The 26,190-nt window shown below is 43.5% G+C and overlaps 1 protein-coding gene across 1 annotated transcript; it reads right to left on the bottom strand.

Annotated features, from left to right (window-relative positions):
- Window positions 1-17,275: 17,275 nt before the first annotated feature.
- On the bottom strand, window positions 17,276-19,291 carry LOC113323491 (lactosylceramide 4-alpha-galactosyltransferase-like). Its single transcript, XM_026571810.1, has one exon. The coding sequence runs from the start codon at window positions 18,776-18,778 to the stop codon at window positions 17,375-17,377; it is 1,404 nt and encodes a 467-aa protein (XP_026427595.1). The 5' UTR covers window positions 18,779-19,291; the 3' UTR covers window positions 17,276-17,374.
- Window positions 19,292-26,190: the final 6,899 nt, after the last annotated feature.

The raw sequence follows: 26,190 nt of genomic DNA, 5'->3' as shown, positions 1-26,190 counted from the left end.
GCTCGGTTCATTTAGATTTTTTTCCTTCTTTTTTTTAACAGTATAGAGGTTATTTTAGGTCAGAAGACCGATTTGCTGTAGTGAGCATTACTTTAATCATTGTCATATGAAATGTGTATATGATCGTATACTCTAGTGGATGCAATGAAAGATAACACTCCTTTTTTTCATGGTTGCTAATAGGATGAATAGTCTAGAACCTCTTAACAAGATTTAGGTATCTAGTCTACGTAACTCACTGTATCACTGTCCTTAGAGCAATCACAGTCATGGAGTCGACAAAATACCAAATAACAGACCAAAAACTAAAAAAAATTGGTATTTATAGTGAGCAAAAACAGTCATGGAAGACTATTTTTAGTCAGGCGTAAGTATTAACAGCGTTCCACACAGGCGTAGTTACAATTAACGTCTGATACGGGACGGACATATAACCAACATATGCCCGGCCGTAGTTATTATCAACGCCTGAAATAGGACGTACTTACTATCAACGCCTGAATGCTTATGCTTGGTCTTAGCTTAACTGGTCTTAGCTAACTGGTCTTAGATAACTGGTCTTAGCTTATGCTTATGCTTATGATTGGTCTTAGCTTAACTGGTCTTATGCTTGGTCTTAGCTTAACTGGTCTTAGCTTATGCTTGGTCTTAGCTTATGCTTGGTCCTAGCTTATGCATTAAGTCTATTTTAAAGTTAGTCATGCATTAAACTGGGCGGGCACAATGGGGCGGACATTAAAACAACGCCCCATTGGGGCAGAAAATATACCAACGCCCCATTGGGGCGGACATTAAAACAACGCCCCATTGGGGCAGAAAATATACCAACGCCCCGTTGAGTCGTACAGTATAACTATGTCTGTGTTGGGGTGTATGTATTACATGCGTTTGGTTAGGCGGAGTTTATAGATGCGGTTGATTCATACGTTAATTGTATCACCGCCCCACCTTCAAATGGTAATTATATTCTCGTCTGATTTCATACGGTCAATAAAATCTCGCCTGCTTTCATACGCTATTAATATTTTCGTCCCACTAAACGAAGTTTAGTCTGGGTTGACGACCACATTTAGTCTCAACCCTAATTTTGGCGACCAAACTTGAATTTAGTCCCTTCGGCTGCGGCACATTTGGAGACCAAATTTGGGTTCGTGACTGTGGTTGCTCTTACAAATGCCAAAAATACTTTTCAGGTGCTGACAAAATATATGAACAAGGACAACCGACTTTTTTCTTATAGACTTGACTTTGAGATTTCATCTTCTCACACTTGCCGATACCTATGGAAGACGTATCAAAAGTACTGTACAGTGATTGTGTTATCCATTATTTGATGCAAACTTGTGTGGCTTTGTTGGTTTAGAAATAAACACAAAACGATTAGTCCCAATCTTATCAGCAAGGTATCTGTTATTGAGTTTTAATTAGCATGGAGGAAACTTCCTAGAGGAGAATGATTTTTCCTCGAAGAACAGAAAAAATCCTGCACATTGAGTTTGAGAGATTTCACACGCCCCACATATGTGGGACCTAACCCCTTCGATGCCTCTATGGGCTTTTTCAGTGTCCCTTTCCGTGGGTTCGTGCATGTACATCTAAGAGCATCCACAGTGGGCGAGTATAACCAAAAATTTGGGATGAGATCGTAACACAGTGGAACGGAGTAAAGATCAAATCCCAACCAAAGATCAAATTCCAGACCAAACATGGTCGCGACCAAATCCCAAATCCTAATATAGTCGGGCGTAAATTTAAAGTACGATTGTTGCTGGGCGTAAATTTAAAGTACGCTTGTTAACGAGCGGAGATTTAAATTACGCCCGATGAAAATTCAAATTAAATAAAAAAGAAAAAATATGAGGCGGACTTTTAAAGTCCGCCTAATGAAAGTTACGAAAAAAAAATGGGGCGGACTTTTAAAGTCTGCCTGATGAAAGTTACAAAAAATAAATAAATGGGGCGGACTTTTAAGGTCCGTCTGATGAAAGTGTAAAATGGGGCGCAGACATAACAGTCCGCCTGATGAAATTTTAATCATGTACTGTTGCGTCACAACACGGACTAAATCCAAAATTTGGTCTTTTTTTTGATCTTTGATCTTTGGTTTTGATCGCACCACTGCAGTTGCTCTAAGGAGCAAAGAAATCCTTTTGTTATTTTGTTCATAAAAGTGGACAATAATGTTTAGGGCCTTGAAACGAAAATAATTTTTGGCAGATTTGAGATTTTTGAGGTTGAGGAATCATATTCATATAGACTATATAAAATCAAGATGTATGTGTAAGTTAAAACTCGTGGAAGAATTCTAATTTACATCTCAAGCCTCAATTTCTATGGCAAATGTGAACATCGAAATAACGGTGGTATTAACGTGTTCACAAACAGTGTACGGGTTGTACGTTTTAGTTTACAATAGATCATACTCAACAGAAATAATGGTATGACCACGATGATCGTTTGACTCGAAGCCTTAGGGCTCGTCATTGTATGATCGAATATCAAAACATTAAAAACGTTTATTCGGTAAACAAATATTACATACGAAGACTAAAGAATTGAAATATAAGTGTTGAAAGTAAATGAGGCAACGATTTACGTGGTTCAGCACTAAGGCTTACGTCCGCGGGTATTGGTTATTTCACTATATATTTCAAGGTTACAACAATGATTGACTCACTGAATGAATCCCGAAGAGTAGCTCGGAATTCGTTTCTATATGTTTCTCTCTTTCTTTCTCTCTCTTAGACTTTCTAATGAAGCTTGCTTGCCCCTCTCACTATGTGGAGAGGGGTATTTATAGTAGTTGGGTAGGGCCTCGTTCGGGACAGCGGTGTCCTTATCTTTTTGAACTCTGTGCAATTTCCGCTGGGTGGCTTCGGTTCTGAACGCTGACCCCATCGGTAAGAGGCAATCCCGCTGGGTAGTCTTCGTTTCCATCGCTGGCCGATCGACACGTGCCCCTGGTTCAGAGTGTTTAATGCGGGTGGTTGGGCAGCCTGCACGCGTGGTCAGATGTCAGCGACGCCCGTCACCTCTGTGTCAGAGGATTTGATCTCCACTGTTGATCTTGGATCTTCCTCGAGATGGGTTAAAGCAGATATTTGGGTTCTATCCATTGCTTCTCAGTGGTTCACCTGCTTCCGTGCCCCTTGATTTCTGTCTGTGGATCGCCCAGGCGTGGATCTGAACCGTATGACCGATTCTTCTATGGTATTGGATGTTGCATCATACCCTGATGCTCCCTTGCTCCATGCCATCCACGTGCTAGTCCTTGGACACGTGTTGGATGGTGATATTGTGTGTATACAATTTGCCCCTTTTCTTCAAGCTTTAAAGTTTTTAGTCAAAGTTTGGGAAAAAACTGTCTTCACAGTCATCCCTTTTCCTCGACTCCTCCCTATTTTTAGGACACGTTTCCCACTTGTGTCGTAACTCCCCATGTACATTTCCCACTTATTTATTAACTTTCCTTGGACAAAGGGACAATTATAATCTTGTCCTCCTATAAATGCCTAGAATGAAGAACAATAGTTAATTCCCTGTCAGTTTTATTCTCTGAGTGTTTTCTTCTTTGGTCTTCGGCTCTTAAATACAACCACCTTTTTTCGAAAAAGCTTTAAGGATCTCTTTGTTAGTCATTCTCCGCGGTGCCCGTCGTCCGTGTATTCTTCTGTGTTCATCGTTTTAGGTGAGTTTCTTTTTCCAATCATGGTTTGATTATACTGCTGCTATTTGTATGATTTTGATTCTGTGATGAAGAACAATCAGATACGAAGTATATATACTTGCCCATGTTCTTTATCAAAGAATCAATGGCTTACCGTGCCATCTGTTGAGGCCGTTTGGCTGCTGCTGTCTTTACCGAATCTTGTTTCTGATGAATTATGGAAAGAACTCCTCTGTTATTATGATCTTCATCTTCTCCGTTTTGATCTTCGTTTTTTCTTGCAGATATGGCTGATCAACGACGTGCTCCTTATCAGACACCTCCGCAGAGTCCTTATCGACCTCATTCTTCCCGAAGTCCCGAGGCAACGCCCTCTAGGGGTGGTCCGCAGCCTTCTCAGCTTGATCTTCGTTCACACGGGACCTCGTCGTCGTCTGGTCCAAAAGTTTCGTCCGTGGGGAAAGATGATCAACCGAGGGGTTTGCGATATGCGGTAGAACGTCCCCCACCCCAGCGTTCTGCCGCAGCGATTGTGTCTTCGCCTAGTGCACCGCTGAACTTGCAACCTCTTCGTCAGATCAACCCATCAATCATACCTATTCAGCAACCTTCAGTCTCTATACCCGTCGCTCCTTCAAAGGGAAAGTCTGTTAAGGGAGCGGCCCCAAGGGTGGACAAGTTGAAGAAACCGTCAAAGAGGAAAGCTTCAGATATCGACCCTCCGGAGAATACGTCAAGGATGCTGATTTCGAAGATGCCAACCTCATTCGTAGCCTCCCGGTGGTAAATAAAAAGGTTACATATAAGCATATAGACCTTAATCTCTTCAAGGCAAAACACGACCTCGAAGGCTTCGGGGTCCGCTTTTTCGCTTCTTACGAGGATCTCACCTACGACATGGTTTCGACGTATAAGTACGATGAGTTTCATCTGTTGATCACCGTGGGGGATTTGGAAGCTGGTCTTATGCTGCCCCTTTACAAGTCCAGTGACTCCTTCTATTACGATGTCCTGGCTTCCTGCATAGGATCCGCTCTTCATACCCACTGCCGCTCGGTGGCGCAACTCACCGTGAACTTTCTTCGGATGCTAAAGGAATGTTATCTTCGGAGCAAGGGGGATACGATGATGACTTGCTATACTCCTAATACCGAAGATACAAGTTGGTACACACCCTAAAATTTCAGCGCTACTTTCGGTGACTACGTTAATAGTAGAAACCATAAACCATAGAGCGTGTGTCTTCGGACTATGCCCGCTTCTCAAGGTGAAGTTCGTCTCCTTTGTGAGACCAGCGAGTCAAAGCTTCGGTATGTCCCTGTAACCGAAGGGTCTTCCCAGTGTAAGATATTTCCCAATCGTGAGAGGATCAAGCGTGATCATGATTACGAGTGGCACACCACTGTCATCGAGATTGTGGTTCCTTGGGCATATGGTTGGATATCGCTGCCTATCCCAGAGGGATGGCGCTACGTTCCTGGTAAGAGTGTGGCTCGTGCTAGTCCTCCATCTCGTTATGGTAACTTCTGCCCCTGGCATTTGAATTTTGCTGGTATGAATTTTGATATGCGTATGATGTTGCTGACGAATATGAGAATTTTGATGCCACCGCCGGACAGGTACGATTTTTTCATAGACCGGTGAACTATAGTGTATAATTGCCCCTTTTCTACTTAGTTTAATTTTATTAGAGTATGGAGAAAATTGTATTTAGCGTGATATCGGTGGGTCGTAACGATTCTTCTTCTTATTTTTTTCAGGTGTTAAAGAGGAAGAAGATAAGTGATGTTCAATATTCCATCGTTGTTGTTGCGGAGGCAGAGATTCTCGAGGAGGTAAATAGACCGGTGAGTCCTCTGAACGAAGAGGCTGCTAGAGATGAAGAAGAGTTAAGCGATGACGAAAAGCGTACGTACACTCAGTACGATCATGAGGCAGAGCGCAATCCCGGTGTTGCTGATAATCCCGAAGGAAATGCCCCTGCACTGCGAGAAAATGTTGAGTGCATGGTGCCTCAAGATAACACTTGTTCTCTTTTTCCTTCATCTGACAGACTGAGGAACGGAGACGCGGTTCTTCAACCAGCGGTTCCTACGGTGTCAACCACCGAGTTCTCCTTTGGTAAGGTTTGCTCCTCCTATGTTCCCCTTGATATGGATGTTTCGGAGTTCAACATACTATCTCCTAACGATGATTGGGAAGTCCCCGGGAATGTTGGTGGTGAGAAATCGGGTACGGTTGCATCTAAAAACGTAGCTTCTGTAGGATAGGTACCCGTTGTCGATGGTAGGGATACCCACATTAATCCAGCGGTAGATGCCACGGAACGGTTCGCTGAGAAGAGTGCTGCTCCCGGTGAGTCTTCTACCATTGCATCTCCCGAAGGGCTTGATAAAGCGATGTTGCAGGATGGTGATGATGTTATTATTGAATGGATGATGAGGAAGAATCTGATGTTTGTTCCTAATCCGGTCCCAGTGATTCCCGGTGTGAAAGGTTCAGACGCTTTTTCTCGGCAGCGTATGCAGCTTTATTCTCAATATTCTATTGAGAAGATTTGGGGGAAGAATTTGGAAGCTTCGGCCACCAGCCTTCTAACTGATCCCTCTTCCACTGTTGCAGAAATGATGTCCATTGCGGATGGGTATCAATATGGCTTTCCTCAGCAACGGCTTCTTGAGGTTCACTTAGCATTCTTTTCGTAGTCTTTTCTAAGCGGAGTCCTTGCCTTTTATTGATCGTCTTTCTTTTTTTTTATGAATTTATTGTAGATAATGAGGAGCGAACATTGCAACCATACTTTGTATCAATATTTCAAGGCCAAGTCTCTTAAGTTCGAAGCTAAGCTTCGTCTTCGGGAACAAGAACTGTCCATCGCTGAATCGAAAATTGTTCTCAAGGATCAAGAGATTTTGGAGTTGAAGGGGAAAGAGCAGATTGGTGCTTCTGAGGAGAAGCTTCGTCAAGATCTTGCCGCTGTTCGGTTGGAGCTAGAGAAGGTCCGCGAAGAGGCTTCGTCTCGAAAAGTTTCGTTTCTTCCCCTTTTCATCAATTTTTTTTTGTCTTCGTCCAACCTCTTCGCGTTTTATGGTGTCATCTGAGTCTCCCGCCCTTATCTTCAGCGGGCGGTGTTAAAGAGTTACTAATTCTTCGAAGCGAGAGGACCCTTCAGGCTTCTCGAATTCGTCAATTGGTAGAAAAGTTAAAACAAGAGGCTGTGAAGTGAAATGCTCGTGCTGACAAACATAACTTGTTGGCAGCTAGGCATGGGGAATTATCTCGTCGGTTTCTTTATTTGGAAAATGTCATTAGACTTGGTCGTCATAATTTTGATGGTGTTATGTTGTGGACGCGTGAAAACCTTCGTGAGGGCTGAGAAAATGTTCTTCGTTTAGAGGGTACGGTAGAAACCTTAGAAGGAGAATTACGGGCAACCCTTTCATCCCTTGCCCTTGAAATGGATGAGTGTGTTCAGCGTCTTGTGAAGGAGAGAGATGATGCCAGGGCCGAAGCCTATGCTCTTAGTAATGCTTTGAATGCCTCTCGGGCCGAAGTTTCTCGTTTAGTTGAAACCAAGAGGGATCTTGAGGTGAACATGCATTGGCTTATTAAAGGCATCGAGAACATGACTGACGAAGTCAACCGTCTTCATCATGCGGACTCCATGAAGCAGGTAGAGTTGGATGAATGTAATTTTGCGCTGACCAATCTTCGATTGGATTATAAGAAAATGTCAGACGAGTATGATCTTCTTGATGAATCCAGGGATGCAGTAGTGAATGAGTACGAAATGTCCTCTGTTAGGGTTGAAGGTATACATTCGGTTGGTCGTGAGTGTCTTTGTTTTATGTGTTTTCTAACCTATTGTATCTTCGTTTCAGAGCTTGAGGGACAACTTGTCCTTGCAAATAAGCGGCTTAAAGAGGCTCAATCTTCCTTAGTGGAGCAACGGGGGAAAACCCAGTACTTTGAAGAGCTGGATGGATCTAGGGATAAAACAGCAGAAGATTCAGCCAAGGAGATTTCCCTCTTGAAGTCGTCATTGTCGCAATCCGAACGCAAGTCATTGGTGATCGTGCAGAAGGATCGTTACCAGTTTTCCGCGGAAATTAAAAAAACGCTAACCAAGATTGAGCAAGGTCTTCAACAGGAGTTTAACATCACGAAGAAGTGTCCGCGTCAGCCTCTCCCTGAATCTCCTTCTAGTCTCTCAGATCACTCTTCGGGATGAAGCATCCCTTCTTCGCATAGGGCAAACTCGGCTGACCCTGCGGAACCCTTTTCGGGGAAGTAGGTCTTCGCGTTAGTATCAAGAAGTTGTTCTTTTGTCTTTTTGCCTTCGGGCCGTCTTTTTGAGTATTTTTGGATATATTTTGGACATCCTTGTTAGATATTTTTTGTGCATCTTGTGTTTTCTTCCTTTTCTTCCTTCATTTAATAGATTATTGTTGGCCCGATGGGTATATATTTGGTTTATCTTGTTTATTCCTGCGACGTAAACCGAAGCGTATAACGTGTTGGACGGAAGTGAATACTTTCGCTGCTGCCTTGTGCTTCTCTCCCTGCTGGCCTATCCTGGGTTAGAGGATTACCTAGCGGTGGGCGTTGTTTTTGATTTTGGACCTGTCACCCCGCTAGCCAATCCTGGGCTAGAGGATTACCGAACGGTGGGGGTCATTGTTGATTTTGGACCTGTCACCCCGCTGGCCAATCCTGGGCCAGAGGATTACCTAGCGGTGGGGGTTGGCACCATGTTCTCGGATACGTGGTGCATTATTAAGATATGTATATGCACCCGTTCCGCCGAATCGGTGTGTTTCTGGTTGGGCATCTCTTTCTACTGGATGTCTTCCCTTTGGCCTTATACTTGTAGGCGCTGATAGAGGAGTCCCGAGAGATTGTATGCGATTACTTTCCCAAAATTGTTGTTACCGTTGTTCTAGTGGCACAATCAAATAGGGAAGATCATTGGATCTTGGATCAAACCATAAACTACTAAATCGAAGATAAAAGCATAACTAAATAATTAAGAGATACACACTATGATTAACGTGGTTCGACAACGGAATGTCTACATCCACGGGTAAATGAAAGATGGGTCTTATTATTCATTGGCATTACAAAAATTGATGAACACCATTCACAAGAGTGATTTCCAGTGAAGATAGGGTGTGAAGGAAAGAAAAAAGAACGAAGGTTCTTTACCCCTTTTTTATGGGTAGTATGGTGTGAGGTACTTGGCGTTCCAAGGGTGTATGAGAACCTCTCCCTTTAGGTTACGCAAGTAGTATGACCCGTTGCCTACGATGTTATGTATTATGAACGGTCCTCCCGATGTTGATGCTAATTTACCCCATTTTTTCTCTAGCTGATATTGGGGTATGGTTCTTAGCACGTATTGCCCTTCTAAAAAGTTTCTGAGTCTGACCTTCTTATTGTATTCCCTTGCCAATCTTCGTTGATAGTTCTGCATAATTTGTAGCGCTGCCTCCATTCGTTCTTCTAGGTTATTGAGTCTTTCCAGCATCATGTCTTTCCAGCATCATGTCTGTGGTTAGATTTTTTTCCCATGCCTCAGTCTTTGTGGTTGGCATAATGATTTCTGTGGGAATGACTTCCTCTGCCCCGTAGGTGAGTAGGAACGGTGATTCGCTGGTGGATGATCTGCGAGTAGTTATGTATGCCCATAGTGCATTGTGCAGTTGTTCACACCATCTGCCTTTATATTCATCTAAGGATTTTTTTAGGATAAGACCTAGAGTTTTGTTTGTGTCCTCGGCTTGGCCATTGCTTTGGGGGTAGATGGGAGTTAACTGTTTTTTTCTTCTGATCTTAAAAGTATCGAACAACATGTTTATATTCTTTCCTTGGAGCTGTTTGCCATTGTCAGATACAATTTTTGCTGGGATGCCAAATCTGCATATAATGTTCTGCGAGATGAATGTGAACACATCTATGTCTCTGATCTTGGCGAGGGCCTTTGCTTCTACCCATTTGCTGAAATAATCCGTAGCCACGATTAAAAATCGTCTCTTCCTCGTTCCTTGTACTAGAGGTCCGACGATATCCACTCCCCATTTTAAGAAAGGCCAGGGGCTATCCACTGAATTCAGTTTTGTGGATGGAGCATGGATTCTCTTGGCAAAGCGTTGACATTCTTTACATATTTTGGACATCCTCGCTGCATCTCGTATCATCTGCGGACAGTAGTATCCTTGTGTTTTAGCTTTGTCATCCAATGATCTCATTCTGCTGTGATTCCCTGCGTCTCTGTAGTGGATATCTTTTAAGATGTAATGGCCTTCTTGCCTAGACAAGCAGCGCAACAAGGGTCCAAAGAAAGGTTTTTTGTATAGAATTCCGTACCGAAGGTCATATCTCCCTGCCTTTGATTGTACCTTCCGAGCTTGTTTTAAATCCGCTGGCAGTGCACCTTCTTCAAGGTACTGCCGGATTTTGATCCTCCAATCTTCTTCATTCTTGAAGTTTTCATCTTCTTTTGCCCTTGCCACGATGTCATATTCCACGAAATCATCGGCTATGTATTTCCCTGCATCGTCGTTTATATCCTCCCCTACATCGTCTTCATGATTTGTAGCGAAGGATTGCTGTGGAAGGATCGACGGCTCGTAAACTCTGGCTATCTTGATGGCTTTCTTCTTTTCATATTTCATCATAGATGATATGTATGCCAAAGCGTCGGCATGCCTCAGGTATTTTCTGCATAAATGTCTAAACTTGATATCGGGCACTTGTGTTGCTAAGGTCTGAACCAAACCCATATACGACGAGAGGGTCTCATCGTACACATTGTATTGCAAGACTATATGGCGGATTACCAGCTGTGAGTCACTCGTTAAGCGCACGTGTGATATCCCCATCTTTATGATTATCCAAAGAGCATGTACCACAACTTCATATTCTACAATGTTGTTGGTATGCCCTTGGAATTCCAGTCTTAGGGCTTGAACAATTTTATCTCCGGTGGGTGTGGTGATAACGATGCCTATACCCGCTCCTTCTTTGTTCCTTGATCCGTCCACGAAAACCTCCCATCGTCTTCGGTTTGAAGGCTCGAGAATATCAATTGGGTCTTTTTCTTCTTGCTCGGTCTCTGGAATGTCTTTCACCTCTTCGTCATTGTCCAATGATAGATATGCTAGGAAATCCTCTAACACTTATGATTTTTGCGCAGTTTGGACTTCGTGGATGATGTTGAATTGGTCGAGATGAGTATTCCATTTGGCTATCCTCCCCACATTTCCAGCGTTTTTGAGGACGGCTTCTAGCGGTGCCTTGCATGGAACTCGGATATAATGTGTTAAGAAGTAGGTTCTCAGCTTTTACGTTGCCCAGAACAATGCTAAGATGAGTTGCTCAATATTTGTATAGTTTTTCTCTGCGGAGTTGAGGGTTTTCCTGACGTAGTAGATAGGTTGTTCTACCTTTGTGTTGGTTTTAACCAGAACTGCGCTGAGTGCATCTTCGGTTGCTGCTATATAGAGAGCTAACACTTCATCGGGATCTGGATTTTGGAGGATCGGGATTGTGGCCAAGTAATCCTTGATTTTCTGGAAAGCTTCCACACATTCAGTGGTCCATGCAAATTTACTTCCCTTTTTGAGGATATTGAAAAAGTGCTTGCATTTTTCCGATGATCTAGCAATGAATCTTCCTAGTGCTGCCAATGATTCGTTGAGCTTTTGTACTTCTTTCAAATTCTTTGGGGAGGGCATCTCCACGATGGATTGGATATTGGACGGGTCTACCTCGATGCCCCTTTTTATTACTAGATATCCTAGGAACTTCCCTGATGTGACACCGAATGTGCATTTTTCGGGATTTACCTTCATGTTATGTTTCCTCATAGCCTTGAAAATCTCTTTCAGATCTTGATGGTGATCTTTTTGTAATTTACTCTTAACAAGCATGCCATCGACGTAAACTTCCAAAGTTTTCCCAATCCATGGCTTGAAAATAGCATCGAACATTCTCTGGTATTTTTCCCCTGCGTTTCTCAGACCAAAAGGCATCCGCGTGTAGCAATTGAGGGCATGTGGGGTGTAGAACGATGTATGTTGTTGATCTTCTTCTGCCAGTGCTACCTGGTTGTAACCAGAATACCCATCCATAATTGACAACTCTTCGTATCCCTCCACCGCTTCTACCAACTGGTCGATGCTTGGGAGAGGATAGCTGTCTTTGGGGCAGGCTTTGTTGAGGTTGGTGAAATCGATGCATATTCTGACTTCGCCATTTTTCTTTGGTACGACGACCATGTTAGAGATCCATGTTGGATATTTTACTTCCTTTATAAACCTTGCTTCAAGCAACTTACGCAGCTCCTTTTCAATTGGTTAGTGATATTCTGGTGCTATCTTTCGTGTTTTTTGTCTGAAGGGAGCCGTGCCTGGTTGTATTCGAAGTTTGTGCTGGATAATCTTGGGATCTATCCCCGGCATGTCTGCTAATTTCCATGCAAAGATATCTGCGTATTCCTTCAGTAGTGCGATCAAAGCATGCTCTTTTTCTTGATTCATCAGGGTTCCGATTTTGACCATTTTGGGGTGTTCCGCTGTCCCTATATTGACCTCCTTCGTGGATTCTATAGATGTGAACATAGGTTTTGGGTCACCCAGGAGAGGGACATTCTTTAATTGCTATTTGGGAGGTCATTCGACCTGATTAGCTTTAGAAGTTCCCCCTTCGGTGTTAAGGACGATGCTTCTGTTGACTAAGCTTTTTCCTGAGATTTCTTCAAGATGAAGATCGATGGCCTTGTTTTTGGAGGCCTCCTTGTTTTTGTTTCTTCTGGTCTTCCGCTGTTCTTCTAGCTTACCATTGAGTTGGTTTTCCGCAGTTTGGCATTCTCGGACGACGGCTTGGTCTCCTTTTATTTCCATTACCCCTTCGGGTGTAGGTAATCTTAGGCATTGGTGATAGGTGGCCGCTACCCCTTTGAGCTTGTACCCACTTTCGACCGATGATGGCATTGTACGGAGAGGCTTCGTCTATTACACTGAATCTGGTATCAACTTTCATGGGCCCTGCATTTACTTGTAAAACGATATCTCCTATGGGTTTTGATGATGCCCCATTGAACCCATAGATGGTGTAGTAATAATTCATCATCTGTTCATCGTTGAGATCCATACGTTTGAACGTATCGTAGAACAAGATATTGACTGAACTGCCCCCATCGATGAGGATCTTCTTGATATTGCATCCTTCCACCGGTAGGGTGAGAACCAAAGGATCGTTGTGCTCTTCCATGTCCTCCTCTATGTATTTGGCGTCGAATGTTACCGGCGCATTCATCCATTGTTCGTGTTTCTCCACCTCTGTTCCATCGATCTTGTAGAGTTCACAATGGTCTTCAAATTGCTTCCGCAGCCTCTTCCCTATCTGTGAAGTTAACGAGGGTCCAACAGCTTCAGAACACGAAATGGCATTAATCCTACGGTTTCCTTCAGGAAATTGGACTTGCTTGCTTCGTTTGGTCCTGTCTTCTGTATCTTCTTTTTGTACGTACTTCTTGAGGTCATCGACATCAATTAGCTTTTGGATCATAATCTTGAGGTTCTTGCATTTCTCGGTTTGATGGCCGTTGAAGCAATGGTATTCACAGTACTCCCTTGATTTTTCAGATCGTGGTGGTTACTTTCCCTTGGACCACGACCATTCCAAATTTTCTCGACTCTTGATTTCCCTTAAGATTCGACTGTAGATGGCGTTGAGTTTGGTGAAAACTTGATCTTCGAATTTCCGATCATCTCGTCGCTGGTTATCTTTTCACCCTCTTCTCTCATGGTTGGGATGATCCCCCGAATGGCCTCACTTGAATACGCTGGCTTGCTCCACCGAATTGGTTCGATGAGATGTTTGGGTATGAGCCATGGGGTTCTCACGCTGAATCTCTTCCAACCTGGTATGTTTTTCGATGATTATTCGGAGGTCTCCCTCGGTTGTAGGGACGCTTCCGTGAATCTCGACGAATAGGGGACTCATCCTGTCTAATCCCCACTTGTAGCAGTTGATCATGACCACCGGATCCACTTTCCCAATCGCCTGACAGATCTTATGCCATTTGTCAGTATATTCCTTGATAGTTTCCTTGTACCCGATGGCTAATGAGAAAAGTTTATCCATCCCAGCGTTGACGGTTTTGTTGTACATGTATGTCCTCAATAATTTCTCAGCAAGCTGGTTGTATGAGTCGATGGAGTTTGGAGGTAAGTTGTCAAACCATGCTAGTGCCGATCTTTTGAGGCTAGAGGTAAAATATCTGCAGAGTACCACGTCGTCTTGATCCTATCGGGCTAACACACGGTTATAATAACGTAGGTGGGTTGCGGGATCACTGGACCCATCATAACATTCAAATGCCGGTAGGGGACATTTTCGCGGAATCGGAGCTCTAGCCAGGTGTCGTGTCAAGGGTGTGGTGTTGGCTTCTTTTATAACTTCTTCCATCCTTCCTCCCCTGGCTTGCTTTTAGCTGTTTGATCTCTGCCATCATCTTTGCACGAAGATCTTTCATTGCCCACTGATGATCTTCTTTTATGGTGGATCGTTCAGAAGCTTCTTCGCTATAGAAGTAATCTGGTTCTTCCAAGATATGATCGGATTCGGGAGACCTGTTCCCTCTATTAACCCTTCGGTTTAGAGGCTCAGGATCCCTGACATTAGTAAGCATGAGTCTTCGTTCACGGTTTGGCTCCGGTGCTTTTGAATTTGCCTCATCGTGTGGATGGACCGCTGCTGTGCACTGGGAAATCTTATCTTTAAGCTCTTGGTTTTCTTTGGATAACAAAGCCATCGCCTCTGCGTACACCTTATGGTTATTCTTCAATTTTTCTAGTTCTGCAATCAATTGTGATGAGTGGTTGGATCCTTGGTTTGGGGTCACAGCCCGTCCTCTCCCCTCAATCGCTACAGTATGATCTTCATCACCTGTTTGGATCAAGGGTACGAGAGGCTCGGCTGTGTTCACAAGTGGTTGAACATGAGGGTTTGGTAGTTGGTTTAAGGAAAGCAAAGGTAAAGGAGATGGCAAGGTCCTGTTCTGCTCATTCGTCGTTAGCATTCCCAATACTGGTGGTTGCATTGTCGAATTAGCAAATCCTTCCCGCTGCTCTTGGGCCTTGGAAGTCGTTGCCGCCTTTGTTGTGTCTGCTTTAGCCGTTATGGTTCTGACCGCTGCCGCTGCTATAACCTTGGCATTCAGGGGTGAAGTAATCTCTGTCTTATCTGGCTTCTGGTTCAATGCCTTATTTTTCTCACCCCTCTGCTTGTTGCGTGTGATAACATGAGATGTCCTTGGCGTTTCTTTGGAAGAAGCTTTGGTTTTTCCCCCCTCTTTTGTTTTTTCCATCTTCGATCTCTTCGTTCTCTGCCTCTAGAAATAACACATCGTTAACAATGTTAATAGAGAACGGAAGATAGTATACCTCTAACGCGCCAAAAAGAGGTTTGGTTAGGGAACGTAAATAAATCCATATGTTAAAAATAGAGAATGATGGTCGTAGATCTATATGTTAAAACGTAGACAGGTGTCCCGATTCTTTTCAAAACGTTAAAAAACAAATCGGACAGATGAGTTTTATCGAAAAATCGTCATGAGACTTGTTTTACTAATGGGTTTCAAAAAACGTTGTTATGCCACCAAAAATGTCCTTTTTCGAACAAATCTCATAAAAAAATGCAGAGCTTAATCGTTCAATGTTTCTGTAATGGAAGTTTTTGTTTAGTGAAAGCGTACGCACAAAAATAATGTAGGTCTACTGAAAATAGCGTAGATCTGTTTTTACTTGGTGAGCGTAGATCTGGCCAAAGGTGGTGAAAGCATCATAGATCTACAGAAAATAACGTAGATTTATTTTTACTTGGTGAGCGTAGATCTTCCCAAAGGTGGTGAAAGCATCGTTTTTCGTAAAAGTAAAGCCTCGTTTTATAGGAAAGACGATGAAAATAATAAGAAAGCATCGTTTTTCTCAATCTCAAATAAATAGACGGTGAGTTGCATTATTTTTTCGTAAAACGAAAGCATCGTTTTACAGAAAAGATGATGAGAATAACAACGAAAGTTTTCCCTAGACACTACTACACGAAGAATAGTGCTGAGAACTCGATAAAGGGAAAGATCACAGGAAAGATAAATCTTTTCCGGGACAAAAGTCCCTGTTTCTAGCGCCAGATTGTGAACATAGAAATAACGCTGATATCAACGTGTTCACAAACAATGTGCGGGTTGTACTTTTTAGTTTACAATAGATCATACTCAGCGGAAATAATGGTATGACCACGATGATCGTTTGACTCGAAGCCTTAGGGCTCGTCATTGTTTGATCGAATATCGAAACATTAAAGACGTTTATTCGGTAAACAAATAGTATATACGAAGACTAAATAATTGAAATATAAGTGCTGAAAGTAAATGAGGCAGCGATTTACGTGGTTCAGCACTAAAGCTTACGTTCACGGGTATTGGTTGTTTCACTATATCTTTCAAGGTTACAACAATGATTGACTCACTGAATGAATCCCGAAGAATAGCTCGGAATTCGTTTCTGTATGTTTCTCTCTTTCTTTCTCTCTCTTAGACTTTCTAATGAAGCTTGCTTGCCCCTCTCACTATGTGGAGAGGGGTATTTATAGTAGTTGGGTATGGCCTCGTTCGAGACAGTTGTTGTCCTTATCTTCTTGAACTTTGTGCAAATTCTTCTGGGTGGCTTCGGTTCTGAACGCCGACCCCATCGGTAAGAGGCAATCCCGCTGGGTAGTCTTCGTTTCCATCGCTGGCCGATCGACACGTGCCCCTGGTTCAGAGTGTTTAATGTGGGTGGTTGGGAAGCCTGCACGCATGGTCAGATGTCAGCGACGCCCATCACCTCTGTGTCAGAGGATTTGATCTCCACCGTTGATCTTGGATCTTCCTCGAGATGGGTTAAAGCAGATCTTCGGTTTCTATCCAGTGCTTCTCAGTGGTTCTCCTGCTTTCGTGCCCCTTGATTTCTATCAGTGGATCGCCCATGCGTGGATCTGAACCGTAGGACCCATTCTTCTATGGTATTGGATGTTGCATCATACCCTGATGCTCCCTCTCTCTATGCCATCCACGTGCTAGTCCTTGGACACGTGTTGGATGGTGATTTTGTGTGTATACATCAAAAATTACAAAACAGAATTATGTACATTTATAATGCATAATGAAGCATATAGATTTCTCATCTGCTATCAAATTTCATATGCCTGTTTAGGGGTGCACATACCCTACCCATATCCGCCAACCCTACCCTACCCGCCAGTTTTTTAACCGTATCCTACCCTATCCATTATTTGGCGGGGATGGCGGGTAAAGATTTTCTTAACCGTCAGTAAACGGGTAGGGTAGCGGGTATAGACATATACCCTACGTAGGAGAACACATACTCTACCCATATCCGACAACCCTACCCTACCCGCTAGTTTTTTAATCGTATCCTACCCCATCCATTATTTGGCGGGTAGGGTGGCGGGTAAAGATTTTCTTAACCGCCAGTAAACGGATAGGGTGACAGGTATATGCCATATCCTACCCACCCTACCCGTTGTGCAGCCATATGCCTGTTTAAGAATAATATTATCAAATTAGAAAAATGAAAGTAACACTTTTCCGAAAACGGATGGAGTATTTTTTACACAGGAAACAAAAACTATCGATAGCCTCTAACTACTGTATATATTTTCACAAATGAGACAACTTCTAGATATCAATTGTCTTATGACACTCCCTTCTTCGATCCTCAGTTTGCCGCTTTCTTTATTCCACAGATGAACTCCATAAGTCTCTCTACTAAGCTGGAGCACTTTCGCGTCTACCCATTTCGATTGATACAGAGTCACCGGCTTCTGGAAAAACCCGCCTATTTTGAGCCAATCTACTGGATAGAATGCCATTGGCGGCAAAACAGTGAAATTGTAACCTGGTTTCCCTGAGACCTCCTGGATCACTCTTGAAACTAGATATGGCCCGTTGAATCCCCATCTGCTTCCATCGAAATTACGACAGAAATTCTCTATGAATTTGTACAGCAGAGGATGATTCTTGTCGAATACTAGAACCGCGTTGTTGAGTCGATTCCATTGTTTCGTCTGGATATCCACACTTTGTGCTCCGATTGAGTTTCGTAAGCCGGAGAAGCTCTTTAGCACTATAAAGTCTGTATCCAGATAAACACCTCCGTACTTGTACAGAGTCACAAGTCTGAGAAGATTCGACAGATTCTGAGCAAATGGTATCTGTCCAGGATTCTTGAGACCTTTCTTCATGTCATCAAACCAGGCTTTCGCCGGGGTGTTCTTAAACAAAAACTTCAAATCTGGTGTCAATGCGGTCACTTTGAATCCACGTGCTGTTAATGGACTTAGAATCTTTTTTCCTTCATCAGAATCCATACTCCGCGATAGAATCATCAGACATCCATTGGGATTGTATTTGAAGACGCTCTGCAAGGCCAGGAATTCTTTCTTGCCGAAGGATGTTGCCGGAGAAATCCATGTCATGAAGAAACGAACCTCGCATCCACGGTCAAAGAAGTTCTGTGCTCGGTTTCTAAATTGCTTGGTCAATTCAGTTGACTTTAACATCTCAATGTTTGGATATTTTTTAACAATCCATTCTACGTTTTCTTTCTCTTGTGATCGATCAGAAGAAAACTTCTGCAAACCTCCGTCGGGCAATTCATTTGTAGAAACCTTTTGCTTGATTGGGTTCACAGCTTTTGCCTCCGTTGATGGTTCATCGGTATTACGCTTTTGCGAAATTGGGTTCGCGGCTGCTGCCTCTGATGATTGATTGCTAGAAACCTGTTGGTGTCTTGATTCGTTAAGGTAATTCTTTTCAGTCTCTTCTCTAACCGAAAGCAGATTCAGCGACGGCGACGAAGAATTGGAACGAAGCTCACGATGAACTTCAAGAGGATGGATGGTATTTGCTTGTTTTTTTAAAGTTATAGAATGGAGGGAGAGATTAAAAAAGATGCAGCCAGTGACAAGTATAATAAACAGAAGAGCACCAAAGTAGATTTTAGAGAATAAGGACCTTGTCTGTACACATGATCTCAGGAACATATTTACTCGAACTCCTTAACAGTGATGATTGAGGAGTTGCAGAGGAGGAAGTTTGATCATGGCAGTTTTGTCAACACAGAGACGAGAAGAGAAGAGAGACACCTTGTAGTAAACGTGGGCAGATTGTCTTTCTTATGAATGAGCTGAATAACGTGGAAGCTACATATGAAGAAGAAGAAGAAGAAGAAGAAGATGGAGAATTTTGAATTAGCCGTCTCTGACATAAGACAAACGAAATAGAAGAATATAAGAACAGAAAGGAGGTCTTGAGTCAGCTCAAGGACAAGAGAATCCTATATCTGATTTTGAGAATAATCTTTTCATACCATTTTTTGGATGTACTATGAGTAATTTATAGAATGGTAATTAATACCTTCCTAATGGAGGATTTTGATGTTAAATTAAAATCAAAAAATTTCTTTTTCTTCGAAAATATTACTACTTATATAATTTTGCATTATAGTGCATGTTTAGGATATCAAATTGGATGCATAGGGCACAGCTTGACTCGTTCTTCGGGGTTGATATTGTGCTCTGACATTCATCTATATAAATCATGAATTGAGTGATTGTTTTACGACTTTTCTATTGAGTAAACAATTGAGTAAAACTTTTGTTAATAGAGACAGTCAGGATAAGATACAATGACATGTTTGACTTTGGGTACGAATATGTGTACCAAACCAAATGACACGGTTGAATTGTATTGATCTGGTGGGTGCACTTCGGTTGGTCACCAATTTATATATTTGTCCATGACCAAACTTAATAATGGAACTACCTAAAAAAATGTAATCCTAACAAAATATCCACTCCAATCCCATATCATATGGATATCAAAAATAAAAGCTCATTTCGTAATTTCAGTGCAAGTATCGGAATCTGGTCATCAGAAAAGGTATATAACAGCAGCAACAAGCTTTTTCGATTCTATTTAGGATGGAACCATCGTGTACCGCGCCCGCCCAAAGCCAGGGATCATGCTTCTTCGTCTTCTTCTGCTTCCTGTCGTGTTCGAATACAAAAAATCTTGCGACAGCTAAGATAAGGTTCCCTGCTAAATGCTGGAATTATTGTTGTTGAATTTGATTAGTAGTAATTAAATTAGATATGTTAGTTTATCGTATCCTCTTAAAATATTAGGTTCTTATGGTGAAACTAATAAACGGAATCTTACCGAGTGGCTATTTCATGTGCTCTCCAATTGTAGGCACACTTCGTCACCCGCCACGTGTGTAGCAAGGGACACGTGGGAAGCATCCCCATGCGAACATCTCACCAGAAGATATCACCGGTCAGCAGATCCGACGATCAGAGATAAATGATCACGGGGTATAATGACTCGGAGAAGCATCGGATAATACCCCATGGGTATTAATGCATCTCAGCCCTTGGAATATCAAATATCAACGGTTGAGGGCTTGACTGACACCGATGTGACAGGACGAAGACGTCTGCCTGACACCAGCGTGCCCAGACAGTCTGACACGCGCAGGCGTCTATCTGCCCGCATTAAATACAAAGGGATGCGTGTCGACCAACCCGAAGACAGAGCACGGATAACCCTTCGTGTTCGAGCCCAAACCGCAGACCTCTGCGTAATGGGCACAAAGCACAAGAAGATAAGATTACAACGGCACTTCAGAAGTAGGGCCCGAATATCAACCCTATAAGTACCCCCCTCCACCAAAAGAGAAGGGGGTCGATCATTCGAGAGAATAGAGGAGAATATAGGAGAGAGAAATAGAAGAGAGTAAGTGATACTCCATCCCCGCAGGCTAAAGGATGTATTAAAGTCATTCGACTATCTTTGTAATCATTTAACACATAGTGAAACATCAGTCCCGTGGATGTAGGCCTTAGTGCCGAACCACGTAAACCTTCGTCTTGGTTATCTTTCAGTACTTTGCATTCATCATAGAACGTTATATGCTTTACATTTTGATTATCTATTGATCTCATCATACATGCATGATCCAGGATGATACTCGACTAGACGATGATAAGTACGAGGACTTGGAGTCGATGAATCGACATAATTATCCCCTATGCGTTTCTAGTATTAGAACGTGTGAGCATTGTTTGTAGATACGCAGATGTCTTCGTAATTTGTGTATCCACAATTTGGCGCTAGAAACAGGGACTTTGTCCCGGTAAAAGATTTATCTTACCCTGTGATTTCACCTAAGACGCGCATCATGGTTGTATCCTGTTTTGGGATCAGCGTGCTTTTAAAACCCTTTTTTTTATTATTCGGGGCACATGACCTTTCATTTTTACAAGTTTTCATAACCCTTGGATTTGACGCTTTAAAAGCCCGATTGTCCACTAGAAACTCGATTTTCCATCATAGATTTGCACGTACATCGTTTTTCTCTTAAAACTAACACTTAATAACCCAGATCCATGAGTTCTCGCCACAGATATGTTTCTTCAAGATCATTTCTTTTCAAAAATAGTCTGAAAACGAGGTCCACAAATTCTGCGGATATGAAGGACCGCTCATTTCATGTTATTTCACATATTCGGCAGATGCGCATAATACTGACCCGATCCTCGTGGATACTTTTGTTCCTCTTCATCTATTCCCCTGTGCAGGAAAAGGATTAAAGGTGGAGATGATGTTAGGAGCAAGGAAAGCCAAAGCGTCATCAAAGGAAACACCGAGGAGTACCCCGGTCATGACCCGAAGCAAACAGAGAGAAGACAAAGTTAAAGCTACTCAGAGGCAGGATGCTGCAGAAATCACCTCACCCATGAACGCTATTTCCATTGCAGTCGCGGCTCTCAAAGCCGCAGCCACAAAAAATAACGCAGCTAATGCGGCCCTCCAGGCCATAGAAGCCAACAAGATTCTAGTTTCGAACCAAAACCAGCGGCAAAAAGAAGGGGTGGCGGAGTCTATGACACACCAGTCCATATATCCGCCAGTCTTCGGAATGCCGTCAACCAATGATCAGAATCAAACCCTACCAATAGTTCTGGCCCCGCGGACGGAAACCCAACCGAGGGGAACAAACGTGGGGACGCCAACAATTGAAGCTGATCCTCTGCCACCCTTAGTACACACAGTAGAGGAAGGGGGAACTATGGCCGTAGGAGTACAAGCCGGAACTCCCAATCATGGATCAAACCAGTCCCACCGACTGATGGTAGAACTCGAAGAGTTGAAAAATAACCAGCTGGTCTACGCATATGCCGTAGCTCTCTTGGCAAGGGAAAACCAAGATTTAAAGGATAGGATTTCCCAAAGCACGAAGACTGGCCAACAGCTGGACGAAGCGAGTTCTAAGGCACCAGAGCCTAATCGAGACCGAAGAATCATCCCAGCAAACGCCTCTAGGAGAAGCATCATATCCAGCCAAGAATATACCACCAAAGATCTAGACTATTATAACAGTGAAGGTCGACCGAAGGAGCGCTCAGTTGAGCATGGGGATGAGGGACACTACCGCGCAATGGAAGAGCTTCGTGAAGAGATGATGACTGAGATCAGATAGTTAAAATCCAGACATGGCGGAGGAAGGCTTGAGGAAGTAATGAAAGAAGCTAACTCCACGCCTCTAACTAATCGCCTAGCCAATGCCCCCATCCCGTTAAAGTGCCTTGTCCCAAGCTTTGACTGCTATGACGGATCCAGCGATCCCGCGGCACATATCCGGTATTATAATCGCACCTTAGCCCGATGGGGTCAAAATGACGCAGTCCTATGTAGATATTTCCCATCAAGCCTGAATGGATCGGCTTTGTCGTGGTTTGACAACCTACCACCAGATTCCATCAACTCCTACGACCAGCTAACAGAGAAATTCTTGAGGACCTACATGTACAACAAAGCTATCAACACCGGAGTGGATAAGCTTTTTTCTTTGGCAATCGATTACAAGGAAAACACGAGGGAGTACACCAATAGATGGCACAAGATCTGCCAAGCCATAGGAAGTGTGGATCCCGTGGTAAGCATCAACTGCTACAAGTGGGGTTTAGACCGAATGAGTCCATTGTTCGTTGAGATTCATGGAAGCGTACCTAAAACAGAGGGACCTTCGAATAATTATTGAGAAGCATGCTCGTCTCGAAGAAATCCAGCGCGAGAACCCACAGGCGCAAACGCAGAGGTCTCACCGCACCAATTCCGCAGAACAAACCAGTGAGGCAAAAAGAATTAATCCCGTGGTGCGACCCCACGAAGATAGGAGGGAGCGAAGAGATGAGCGACGAAAAGACGATCGAAAATTCGAAGATCAGGTCTACACGAAGCTAAACGCTAGCTATGCTCGGATTTTGCGAGAAATCAAGGGAAGGGAAAACATAGAGTGGTCGTGGTCCAAGGGGAAACAGCCCCTGAGGACCAAGAAGTCTAGAGATTACTGTGATTATCATTGCTTCAATGGACACCAAACCGAGAAGTGCAAAAACCGCAAGATGATGATACATAAATTGATTGATGCTGGCGAACTCAAGCAATACATACGGAAGGAAGTCACCGAGGATAGATCCAAACGAACCAAGCAAGTCTAGCTTCCATAGGGAAACCGCACAATCAACACCATCTCGTGTTCCGAAGTCACAGGGCCCTCGCTTACAGCACAGATAGTAAAGAGGCTACGAAAGCAATTCGAAGACCACTGCGAATTATATAATATTGATGGCATTGAGGTGGATGAGCACGAGGAGTGGATGGACGCGCCTATCATTTTAGATACCGAAGACGTCGAAGAAGATATGGAAGATCATAACGATCCCCTGGTCCTCACACTACCAGTGGCCGGATGCAACCTCAAAAAGATTCTCATCGACGGGGGAAGCTCGGTGAACGTCCTATTTTATGACGCTTTCAAACGAATGAACCTTCATGATGAACAGTTGATGAACTCTTATCACACCATCTACGGATTCAATGGAGCACCCACAAAGCCGTTAGGAGATATCGTGTTGCAGGTGAACGCAGGGCCCATGAAAGTAGAAACTCGATTCAGCATGGTAGACGCCCCGTCCCCCTATAACTCCATTATCGGACGGAAGTGGGTACATAAACTCAAGGAAGTGGCAGCAACTTACTACCAATGTCTCAGGTTCCCTACACCCGAGGGAGTGATGGAAATCAAGGGAGATCGGCTCTCGGCAAAGGAGTGCCAGACCGCTCAGGATTGTATCAATAACGAACAAGGAGAGCGACGAAAAACCCGAAGAATGAGAAACAAAGAAGCAGCAAAAGAAAATGCTATAGACCTGTTCCTCGAGGAAATCGCAGGGAAGAGCTTGGCAAGAGAGGATAATGTCCTGAGCACATAGGCAAATACTTCGACAGCCCACGAAGAGCAGGCACATACCAAATAGCAATTAAAGAGCGTCCCAGTTCTTGGGGACCCGAAGCCAGTATTCAGACCGGTGGAGCCCGTGAAAGAAATCAACATAGGAGCAGACGGAGATCCGAAGATGGTCAAAATAGGGACCATGATGGATGAAAAAAGAGAAGAATCGTTGACCAAATTGCTTAAAGAATACGCGGATGTATTCGCCTGGAAATTAGGTGACATGTCGGGCATTGATCCAAAAATAATCCAACACGAGCTGCGCATCAAACCTGGCACGCCACCTTTCAGGAAGAAAATAAGAAAAGTTGCACCAAAGTATCATGAGGCGGTAGAAAAAGAACTCTGGAAACTGCTAGAAGGAGGCTTCATCAAGGAAGTCAAGTACCCTACTTGGATCTCCAACATGGTCGTCGTTCCTAAGAAAAATGGAGGGGTTAGGATATGCATCGACTTCACTAACCTCAACAAGGCATGCCCAAAAGACAGCTATCCCCTACCAAGCATAGATCAACTGGTTGAAGCAATGGAAGGATACGAAGAACTGTCATTTATGGACGGATATTCTGGTTACAACCAAGTAGCCCCGGTAGAAGACGATCAAAAACACACAGCATTTTACACCCCCCATGGCCTTTATTGCTACACCAGAATGCCCTTCGGACTTCGAAACGCAGGGGCAACTTACCAATGAATGGTCGATGCTATTTTTAGGCCGTGGATCGGCAGTACCTTAGAAGTCTACGTCGATGACATGCTCGTCAAAAGTAGGATACGCAAAGATCACCACCAGGACCTGAGGGATATTTTCGAAGCCATGAGAAAACATCACATGAAAGTCAATCCAGAAAAATGCACCTTCGGTGTCACCTCGGGGAAATTCCTCGGATATCTGGTAACGAAAAGGGGTATTGAGGTAGACCCCGCGAAGATTCAGGCCATAGTGGAAATGTCGTCCCCGAATAATTTAAAAGAAGTACAAAAGCTCAATGGGTCTTTGGCAGCCTTGGGCAGGTTTATCGCCCGGTCCTCGTACAAATGCAGACATTTTTTCAATATTCTCAAAAAAGGGAGAAAGTTCGAATGGACCACAGAATGCGAAGAAGCCTTCCAAAGAATCAAGGAGTACCTGGCTTCAATCCCCATCTTGCAGAAGCCTGATCCCGATGAGGTGTTGGCATTGTACATAGCAGCGACGAAGGACGCAATAAGCGCAGTGTTGGTTAAAACCAATACAAAAGTAGAACAACCTATCTATTATGTCAGCAAGACCCTCAACTCTGCGGAAAGGAATTACACGAAGATCGAACAACTCATCCTGGCATTGGTATGGGCTACTCAAAAGCTGAGAACCTACTTCCTGACTCACTTCGTCCGCGTCCCATGCAAAGCACCACTGGAAGCATTACTCAAAAGCGCGGGAAAAGTAGGTAGAATAGCCAAGTGGAACACCCATCTCGACCAATTCAACATCATTCACGAAATTCAACACTCCCAAAAATCCCAAGTTTTGGCGGATTTCCTAGCGGACCTCCCTCTGGACAACGATGAAGAGATTAGGGGAATGCCTGATGCCGACGAGGAAAGAAAGGACCCGGTGGATGTCCTCGAACCCGAGAATCTAAGACAATGGGAAGTCTTCGTTGATGGTTCCAAAAATAATCAAGGGGCAGGAATAGGCATTGTCATCACCATCCCAACTAGAGAAAAGATCGTGCAGGCCCTCAGATTAGAATTCAAAGGGCACACTAACAACATTGTCGAATACGAGGCAGTCATACACGCCCTCCGCTTAATAATAGAAATGGGAATAACTGATGTAAGGCTGACGAGCGATTCGCAGCTTATCATACGGCAAATAAGGCTCGAATACAATGTGTACGACGACACCCTCTCAACTTACTTGTCCCTGGTCCAAGCATTGGCATCGCAAGTTCCGAACATCAAGTTCCGGCACTTATGCAGAAAAGATCTCAGGCACGCGGATGCTCTAGCATACATATCATCCATGCTGAAGGACAAGAGTATTTAATCTATCAAAATAACAAGGGTGTACGAGCCGTCGATCACATCACAATTTTTCTTTGCTACGAATCA

This window comes from Papaver somniferum, chromosome 11, assembly GCF_003573695.1.
Source record: "Papaver somniferum cultivar HN1 chromosome 11, ASM357369v1, whole genome shotgun sequence".
NCBI lineage: Eukaryota > Viridiplantae > Streptophyta > Magnoliopsida > Ranunculales > Papaveraceae > Papaver > Papaver somniferum.
The sequence above is the reverse complement of the archived record's forward strand: the minus strand, read 5'-3'. Positions and strand labels throughout refer to the sequence as shown.